Here is a 10,204-nt window from a genome sequence, read left to right on the forward strand (position 1 = left end):
CCCTTCCTCTCCCCACAACAGACACCCTGTGAGGTAGGTGGGGCCGAAAGAGCTCTTTCAAGGACAGCTTTGACAGAACTATGGTTTGCCCAGGGTCATCCAGCAGCTGCGAGTGGAGGCGTGGGGAATCAAACCTGGTTCTCCCACATTAAAGTCCGCGTACTTAACTACCACACCAAACTGGCTTTACTTTTAAAGTCCTAAATGGTCTACGACAAGCATATCTGAAGGACCACCTCTCCCGATATAACCCCCCATGCTGCTTGCGCTGATCATTGTCCAGTTTCTTGACAGTGCCTGGTCCTCGGGAACTCTGTCTTGCTTCCACCAGGGTGAGGGCTTTTTCCGTCACAGCCCCGTCCTGGTGGAATGCCTTATCGGAGGAGACACCACGTGCCCTGTGGGACCTGTCAGGGATCCGCAGGGCATGCAAGACAGAATTGTTCTGGCAGGACTTTGGTTAATCTTTTTACTTCCAGTGGCTGTTGGACTGCCAGACGTTTCCTCTCTGCAGTATTTTTAGGTACCTGGAGAAGGCCAAGATTTTAACTATTTTGATCTGTTTTAATGATGAGCCTTATGGTTCAGCTGTATGTTTGTTTGTTTGAAATGTTGTGAGCCACCCCAAGCCCTGCATTGCGGGAGGGGTGGGGGGGATATGATTGCTTGAGTCCCAAGGGCCAGGCTCAAAGTTTATAGTAATGTTCATAAACTCAAAATGTGCATCCGATTTGTTTAAATACAGCAGAAAGCAACTGTGAGAAACGTTCCCAGAGATACCAATACTGGTTCACTACCCATTGTCTCAGAGCAGAGGCCTCCTCACAGTCCACTTTGTAGAAGGCACAGACAGACAAGACTGTGTCTTCTTCCTGAGGCTACGCCTGGAGCAGAGTCCCAGATGTCAAGGAGGCCTTCTTACAACAGCAGGGACTCTTCCTGTTTAGATGCTAGATGAGTCTCGAGGCTGGTCCATTGCCCTAGGAGCAGCTTCCCTTTCCACCTGGCAAGGCAGTGGGGCGGCTCTGCAGGAGGGTGCTGATTTCGGTGCAGTCAGTGAAGCGTTCAGCTGTCAGCAATTCCTGCTCCTCAGCTCTTCTCAGCTACTGCACGGAGGACTGTTCAGTTCTTCCTTCCTAGTAATTTCCAGCTCAGTCTTATCTGTCCTTTTTGGATCCAAAGTTTGTAAAACAAGCTTTGCCCTTCAGAGAGCACTGCCTTCAATGCTTCTCAATCTATCTCCTCTTCTTCTCCTTTCAGCTAGCCCAGTCCTGCTTTATCCCAGCTCTCATTATCATGGCGGCTCTTTCCAAAGCATGCCCCATGAGCCTCTGCTAAACATGCAAACACACCTATGTACACATCAGCTATCTGCTAGTCTGGTCTGGCCTCAGGTCTATGTACACCTATGTACACATCAGGTATTTGCTAGTCTGGTCTGACTTCAGGTCTAAGTACCTGCGGTCTACTAATCAGACCTAGGGCCCAACCCCCTTTTTTTCCAGTACAGGCTGAAAAATTAGGGTTGCCAAGTCGGGTGTTGCGCCGCAGCAGGGACTTCCGGCTGGCATCTGGAGCGTGCGCGCTGTACGCACGTCACCCGGAAGTGACGCGACGCCGCCGGGCATGCTGGGAGCGGGGGCACGACCATCTGGGGGAAAACCATAGAGTTTTCCCTCGAATGACCGTGGCCCCGCCCCCAGCGTGCCCGGCGTCGTCACATCACTTCCGGGTGACCTTCACGTCGGGATGGGGCTCCCCCCGGGGCCCAATTCACCGGTAGCGGGGAACGGGCCTCTGGGGCGGAGGTTTCCCCGCCCCCCGGGTGGGACTTGGAAAGCCTATGAAAAATACATGAATGAATGAAATGAATGAATGAATGAATGTTGGATAATGCATTGTCCATGCTCTTTAGCAGTTGTTTGCATCTGGACTTACTGCAGGAAAATCCAGTTGCAAACATGTGCTAAAGTGCACTGAAAGTTAGGGAATGCCAGCCACCAGGTGGGACCTGGGGATCCCCTGGAATTACTGCTCATCTCCAGACTACAGAGATAACTTCCCATGGAGAAAATGGATGCTTTGGGGGTGGACTCTCTGGCATTGTCCCCCACTGAGGTCCCTGTCCTCCCCAGGGTCAACCCCAAATCTCCGGGAGTTTCCCAGCCTGGATCTGGCAACCTTACCCCCTCTGCCAGTGGCCAGGGGGACCTGGCAACCCTACTGAAAGTGCATTATCCATCACGTGTGAAGGCAGCCCAAGACAAGTTTAACCACCAATACCGCTATCACCACCACTATGGAACCACCCATTACAATGGGGTTTGTGCCAATCTATGCCTGTGCAGCCAGACTGCAGCTGCCAATGTGACCTATTGCAGTTGCATCTATTGAAAGTACAACTATAAAAACTGAACTTTTGTCAGTTGCTGTTCTCCTCCTCTTAACATGCTTTCTCCTTTTTTGTTTGCAGGAGCTGGTGGGAAGCAACCCTCCACAAAGAAACTGGAAAGGAATTGCAATTGCGTTACTTGTTATTCTGGTTATCTGCTCCCTGATTGTCACTTCGGTTATCTTGCTGACACCAGGTATTTATATAGCCTCTAGATTTTGTTGCGGTTGGTGATAATTTCAGTGTCACTAGAAATGCATTTTAAAAAGGCAGAGGCCAGATTAAATTCAAGACAAAAGATAGATCAGTCAGATGGGGGGGGGGGATCTCTCCCTTTTTCTTTGAAGTTCCCTTCGTCCTGAATGCAAGTGCATTTTGATGGCACCTGACCACACATGTCAATGCTCAGTATGGACCAAAGCAGGAGCTAGGATTTGTAAAGAGACATGTCTGTGTCCGCATGATGACTGCTCACTGTTCTAAATATGCCACATTGGTTCCGACAGGAGCAAGTTAGGTAATGCTGTTGGCTCGCCTGCATTTTTTTTTATTTATATTTTTTATTTTTATTAACTTTACAAAATTAAAACAGATTATACAACTGTAAATAACAAAGTTACAATGATATCACACACCAGTTGCTATATATTGTGAGTCAATATTGATTTATTATTAAATCTATTCCAGCACTTTACATACAGAATTCCTTGTAACATCCCTAACTTTTTTAGTATTAATTTAGTACTGTACTTTTAGAACCCAACAATCCCTAGTTTAAAGAAGGCATAAAGACAAAATAAAGAACCAAACAATATAATTAACTTTGGCCTAAAACATAGTGATTTGCAGAGCATGGCAACCCATCGCGGGAGGTATCTGGGACAGTTCATTGAAGCAAAACAAAGATCTCTCTGCCCATTTTCCTCTATTCACTTGTGCATTTTACTTCTCCTCCAGTAAGTTGCTTTGCAATGTAAATTTAGAAGTATACTAATAAAACAGAAGGAGGGTGCTCTGTCTAGAGCTCTCTTTGTGAGGTCCATCAGCAGAAAATCAGGGCAGGGTGTTGGCCACAAGAAGGAGCTCCTCTGTGGGAGCCATTTGGTGAGCTGTCGATATTTTGACAGATTACAACTGTTGGACTCCCAGAAACCACAGATAAGATGGCCTTACATCAGCTGAGGAATCTTCCCGCAAAGGAACATGGCCCCTCCTGTAGCAGATGGATCAAACCCAGTACTTTTAAGATGTATTCAAAGTCAGATCAAAGACGACCAAGATTCCATCCCATACTTACTGGTATGGTTCGTTAGACTCTAGAAATAACCAAAAATATATACTGGTTGGTAGTCTCTAAATAGCTAGGTTCTAGGAAGAAACAAAAATAAAAACTAGGTTGCATCCAACCAGAACGGCTCAAGACGAGAGGTCAGCAATTTTATTGAATCTATGGACCCGGTCACACAAGAGGATTTGGGCCGGGAGAGGGACGGATCGGGGGCGGAGCAAACGGGTGCGATCCCACCGCAAATCTGGTAAGCATTGCACGCCCGTCCCCGATCCGGCCCTTCCGATGATAACCCGCAGCAAAAAAGAACCACCTGCCGAGGTGATTCTTTCCGAAAGGCTGCATCAAAGCCGGCCGTGGGATCGCCGGCACGGTCTTCCGCCGGCGCATCCTCGGCTCATTCTTCCACTGGCGCATTCCCGGCTCTTGGCCGAACTGCACATGCTCAGACATGCGCAGTTCGGCAGCCTCCCGTGGCTTTCTCCCCGGTCTCCCTGGCATCTGATCGTGCTGGGGAGCAATTGCACGGCGGCTCACGGGATCTGTATGATCCCGCCTTTGCGTGCCTATTTTGGTGTGGCTTTTAAAAGCCGCGCTTTGCCCGTCCTTTTTTCCCGTCATGTGGCAGGGACCTATGGCTGCTTTTAGAAGTTTGAGAACAGGAAGCAGGCAGCACCACAAGAGGGCTGGGAACAATGGCAACAATGGCTGCCCCAGCCAAATCGGCTACACCCAGCTGCTATGCTGGTGCTGCCCCCTGACCCAACCCCCAGCCCCTCTCCTGGTCCCAATGACACGTCCCAAGATTTCCACTCTCTAGCCTCTTAATACTTGAAATGGACTGAATTTTGCAAAAAAATGTCTGACATTGACTCACCCAGCGAAGAAGAAGAAGAGGAGGAGGAGGAGATTCACTACCCAAAGGAGTCTCGGAGCGGCTTACAATCTCCTTTCCCTTCCCTTCTCCACAGCAGACACCCTGTGAGGTAGGCGGGGCTGACAGAGCTCTTCCAAGAACTGCTCTTGAGAGAACAGCTCTGAGAGAACTTGGGACTGACCCAAGGTCAGACCAGCAGCTGCATGTGGAAGAGTGAGGAATCAAACCCGGTTCTCCCAAATTAGAGTCCGTGCTCCTAACCACTACACCAAACTGGCCAATAATAGAATATTGACACTGTTTGGTTTCCCCCCCGGCAGAAATCGACTGCACTTTAGCTGTATGTTTGCATATTTGTGTCCTATCCCTTTAGCAAAGGATGTAAACCGATTTAACATAACATCTTTGACTGATCCCTAAGATGACAGCGCCTCCAGTCACGATGACAAAATATAGCTCATTCGTTTGTCTCTCTGCGAGAGAAGTCTCCTTCCTGTCAAGAAAGCATCCCCGGTGTGCTCCTTATGGGGGAATTGTAGCGGTTCCAAGCCCCCGCTGCCCTCCCTGGCTTCAATTTCCTTTCCACACCTCGTTTCACCTGTTGGCTGAAAGGTACTGAATGTAAATCACTACCTAGGCGGCAGTGTGCCAGATGAGTGTATATATCACCCAAGGACTTCGCCATGGGTTGAGATGCAGCATTGCTAGGAACTCTGGAGCCAAGTTCTCTACCCCCGTTTTTTCCCCCTTCTGTGCATTTTTGTTTTCTGGAAGAAAAGAACACTGGATGTTTTGTAACGCTTAGCATATAATGTTATCAGGAGTCTTGTTTGTTGTGACACCTCAAAAGGGGAAGCAAGATTTGATTGTAGCGTGAGCTTTCACAGACTAGAGCCCACTTTGCTGGGCAGACGTGATTCTTTGTTTATTTAGGCATTTATACAGTGCTTTTGGAGCTGCGGTGGCTCAAGTGGTTAAGACGCTGAACTGCAGGCTGTGGAAGGTCGGTAGTTCAGCAGTTCTAGACCCGGGTGCCGCATGACGGAGTGAGCTCCCATCTCTAGTTCCAGCTCCTGCCAACCTAGCAGTTCGAAAGCAAGAAATGGCAAGTGGATAAATAGGTACCACTTTGGTGGGAAAGTAACAGCATTCCGTGCACCTTGGTGTTTAGTCATGCCGGCCACATGACCACGGAAACGTCTTCAGACAGCGCTAGCTCTTCGGCTTTGAAACGGAGATGAGCACTGCAACCCTAGAGTCGGATTCGACTGGCTTTCGAGCAAGGGAACCTTTACCTTTACCTTTTTACAGTGCTTTTATACAGACATTTATACAGAGCCAGTTTGCTGTAGTGGTTAAGTGTGCTGACTCTAATCTGGGAGAACCGGGTTTGATTCCCCACTCCTCCACTTGCAGCTGCTGGGTGACCTTGGGCAAGCCATAGTTCTCTCAGAGCTGTCCTTGAAACAGCCGTTTCTCCCAGAGCTCTCTCAGCCCCACCTACCTCACAGGGTGTCTGTGGTGGGGAGGGGAAGGGAAAGGAGTTTGTAAGCCTCTCTGAGACTCCAAGTGAAGGGCGGGGTATAAATCCCATCTCTTCTTCTTCTTTTCTCCCCAATTGGGGCCCAAAGCATCATTCTCTATTTTATCCTCATGACAATAGTCTCATTAGGCTGAGACTGTGGGCCAGAGTAGACAATATGGCATCCACAGGGACGTATTTTACTGCTGGGATTCCCAACAGTTTACAAATGCTGTGGGGGACCATCCTGCTTGGCTCCCCCTCCCAGCACTGTTTGCAAGAACACAACTCCCTAGAGCAGGGGTGTCAGACATGAGGCCCAGGGGCTGAAACTGGCCTGTCTAGGGCTCTTATCCGGTCCGTAAGCGACTGGCGCGAGAGAGGGAAGGCAGAGTGCTGCTCCGGGGGCAGGGGGAGCAGGTACCGATAATGAGGTGTGTGTGGTCAAAGCTGTCAAGAAATGAAAGGAAATGGCTAGCAGGCTGGTATGGTACCCCCTGGGGAAAAAATCTAGTCTTGCATAAGATTCAATACATTTATTGGGGGTTTTGTGAATTCCCCTGTAAATCAATTGCTTTCACTCCTAGGAATCAATGGCTTTTGTTTGTATTTTGAGTGAAAAGTAATATCATCGACTGGGTTTGCCTGTGTCATTTATAAAGTTTATATCTCTGATACCTGGCGTTTCATTTTATGACAGACATGGCCGGGACTGACAAAGTAACTTCATTGTCAGATCCATCCCTCGTCACTAATGAGTTTGAGACCTCTGCCCTAGAGGGTTTGGGCTCTTGAAAATGTTGTTGAACTAGGACTTCAGAAACCGGGGTTCAAACTACAGTGCACTCAGCTATGAAGCTCATTGGGTGACCTTGGGTCAGTCATTCCCTCTCAGCCTACCTACCTCACAGGGTTGTTGTGTGGACAAAAATAGCAGAGGAGAAGGATGTCTGTTGCCCCGAGCTCCTGGAAGGAAGAGCAGGATAACAAGTTATGGCTAGTTATGGCTAGGTACCTAGGCTCAGCTTTATCACACAGAAAATTATCAATCATTTTTTCCACAGGAAAGATTTAGAGAGTACATAAGAACATAAGAGACGCCAATGTTGGATCAGGCCAAAGGCCAATCCATTCCAACACTCTGTGTCACACAGTGGCCAGAAATACCAGTGCCATCAGGAAGTCCACCAGTGGGGCCAGGACATTAGAAGCCCTCCCACTGTTGACCCCCCCAAGCACCAAGAAGACAGAGCATCACTTGCCCCAGACCCCCTATCTATACCTTGTGGCTAATAGCCACTGATGGACCTCTGCTCCATATGCCTATCTAATTCCCTTTTGAAGCCGTCCATGCCTGTAGCCGCCACCACTTCCTGTGGCAGTGAATTCCATGTGTTAATCACTCTTTGGGTGAGTAAAAATCCCTTATAGTTTAAGAAGAAGAAGAAGAAGAGATTGGATTTATACCCTATCCCTCACTACCTGAAGGAGTCTCAGGTTGCAGTCACATGTGTCAGAAAAAATGGGGGGGGGGAGCAAGGCTATTTCCTCCAGAAGAATTTGACCCGCGGTTGCATGATCACACCTCCGTCTGAAACTGCGGGCGCAGTCCGTCAGTGCATGATCAGACACAACTGCGGGTGAGTCGGGGTGGTGGGGGTGGTTGTGCTGTTTTTTCCCCATGCGCTTAAAGGAGGGATCGATGAATTGCACCTCCACACCGAGGGTTCCTTACGGAGTTTGTGATGATGGTAACCCTGGTGCTGCAATATTGAACATTCTGAGCTGCAGTAGCTCAGAGGTTAAGACCCTGAGTTGCAGACCGGAAGCTCAGAAGCTTAGCAGTTTGAGACCCTAGTGCTGTGCAACCGAGTGAGCTCCCGTCTCTGGCCCCAGCTCCTGCCAGCCTAGCAGTTTGAAAGCAAGAAATTGCAAGTAGATAAATAGGTACCACTTTGGTGGGAAGATATCAGCATTTCATGGGCCTCAGCGTTTAGTCATGCCAGCCACATGACCACGGAGAAGTCTTCGGACAGCGCTGGCTCTTCGGCTTGAAAAGGGAGATAAGCAACACTCAATTTGCAGCCCCCTAGAGTTGGATTTGACTGGCTTTTGAGCAAGGGAAACTTTTACCTTTACCTAGAAGTAAGCCCCACTGTATTCGGTGGCACTTAATGCTGAGTAAACATCCGTAGGATTGGGCATAGGACTGACCAGTGTCGGCATTAAGTACGCTAGAAAATGCTATCAGTGGTCTTTGAATGTTGTGTCTGAAAGAGATGTAGCAGGGTGAACAGGCTGCTTTTAAAAGCCTTTCGCTCACCATTCTGAAAGAGAGAGTACTAATAACAAAAGGTATACCTCCCCAACGTTTCCAAACATTCTCCATTTCTCTGTTTCGGGGGGGGGGGGAATATAGAAGAAAGAGCGTGCTTTAAATACTTTAACAGTCCTTTGTATCTTAAACCATGAGTCACGGTGTTCCAAAGCTGCTGAGAGAAATGACACTTCTTACAAATCTAATCTAGAAGAGTGCTCAGTCATTCCCTGGGCGTATGTAGCTCTGTAGAATACCAAAGAGAGGTCAAATATCGGCGTCATCCCAAGTCTGCTTCTAACTCGCTCTGTCTCTAGACAGGGACCGGAAAAGTAGGGATCAAATCATCTTTTCCTAACAGACTTCAGGAGCAGACGAACAGGGACCACTCCACCAGAATCTGCTATTGGCAGCCAAGTTGCTGTAGGAGGTCTTTGCGTAGGTGACCGGATGCTTTTGGAAACAGAGCTGCCGTGTTTTTAGTAGGACTTCTGGAGCACCAGAGATGTTCTTTAGAAAGCGGCTTCTCCCCTAATGCTGCTATACAGTGGTAGGAGACATTATAGTTGTGGGCCTCCTCGCTGTGTCAGCTGTTTAAGGCCTTTTAACAAGTACAATTTGACAAGCGGGGCAGATGGGTTGATAAGGCTGTGCAGGAACCTTCATCACCTTCTGTATGTAAAACAATCCTTTCAAAGAAAGAAACCGAGGCAGATCAGGGAGGAAGGGCTGCAGCCCAGGCTGCTTGGGTTGCCAGACTCCAGGTGGGGGATGGAGATCTTCAGGGAAGACAGATCAGTTCCCCTGGAGAAAATGGCTGCTTTGCAGGGTGGACTCTATGGCATGGTCCCTCTGCTGAAGACCCTCCCCTCCCCAAACCCTGCCCTCCCCAGGCTCCACCCCCAAACCAGGTATTTCCCCGCCCAGAGCTGGCAACACTGTGACCATGCTGTGCTGTTTTCTTATTACAGAGAGGGTGGGTTTTTTTAGTGGTATGTGTGCAAGTGCCATCAAGTTGCAACCAACTTATGACATCCCCAGCAAGGGGATTTCAAAGCAAGTGAGAAGCAGAGGTGGTTTGCCATGGCCTTCCTCTGCAGAGTCTTCCTTGGTTGTCTCCCGTCCAAATTCCAATTCTGCTTAGCTTCTGAGATCTGATGAGATCGGTCAACACTATGGCGTGACCCCCACCTTTTAGTAGTAGTGGAACATTAAAAAAAAAGAAGAACTCTCATATACAGGCTCAAGCGATGCAGCCTGTTCTTCCACTCAAGCACTTCTCCATCTCCATCCATTCATAGTCTGATTCATTGCAAGATGCAGATCCCAAGGAAATTTGGCATTAGTGTCAAGTTGTTGCCAGAATATCCTACTCAAAAATTTATACATGTTCTACCAAAGCATTCCAAGTAGTTGCTGGGAACTGTATGTTTTTCCGCTGATGGAATGAAGTAGATACAGCATATACTCTGTGACTAATGCTTTGGGATCCATTGCATGTAGGATACATTGTGTGCATGTTTACACTATGCTGTAAATAACACATGATCTGAGAGTTTTGAACCAGTGTGTTCTTCTTTTTTCATATAATTTCTTTTGTTTTAAAGACATAACGAACATAAAAGGAGAGAAATTTTTGTTTCAATTTCTTCTTTACAAACTCATGCCTAATTTATCATACATTTATATATTTCACCTTGTATCATTATGTATATCACTTGCAAGTATACTAAAATTGCACTTTATATATCCTTAAGAAGTTTAAAATGTCTGTATAGTTTACTGATTGTAGTCTTCAAACCTCTTTT

At 47.9% G+C, this 10,204-nt stretch overlaps 1 protein-coding gene across 1 annotated transcript in view; it reads left to right on the forward strand.

The window, feature by feature from the left end:
• The first annotated feature begins 256 nt into the window (after positions 1-256).
• DPP6 (dipeptidyl-peptidase 6) overlaps positions 257-10,204 on the forward strand; it is a 308,399-nt gene continuing 298,451 nt past the window's right edge. Inside the window, exons 1-2 of the mRNA XM_015413434.1 lie at positions 257-400; positions 2,474-2,588. Of these exons, the coding sequence (XP_015268920.1) occupies positions 257-400; positions 2,474-2,588 (259 nt within the window). The remainder of the gene's footprint in view (positions 401-2,473; positions 2,589-10,204) is intronic.

The sequence above is a fragment of the Gekko japonicus genome, unplaced genomic scaffold (genome assembly GCF_001447785.1).
Source record: "Gekko japonicus isolate JY-2015 unplaced genomic scaffold, Gekko_japonicus_V1.1 scaffold105, whole genome shotgun sequence".
Taxonomy (NCBI): Eukaryota; Metazoa; Chordata; class Lepidosauria; order Squamata; family Gekkonidae; genus Gekko; species Gekko japonicus.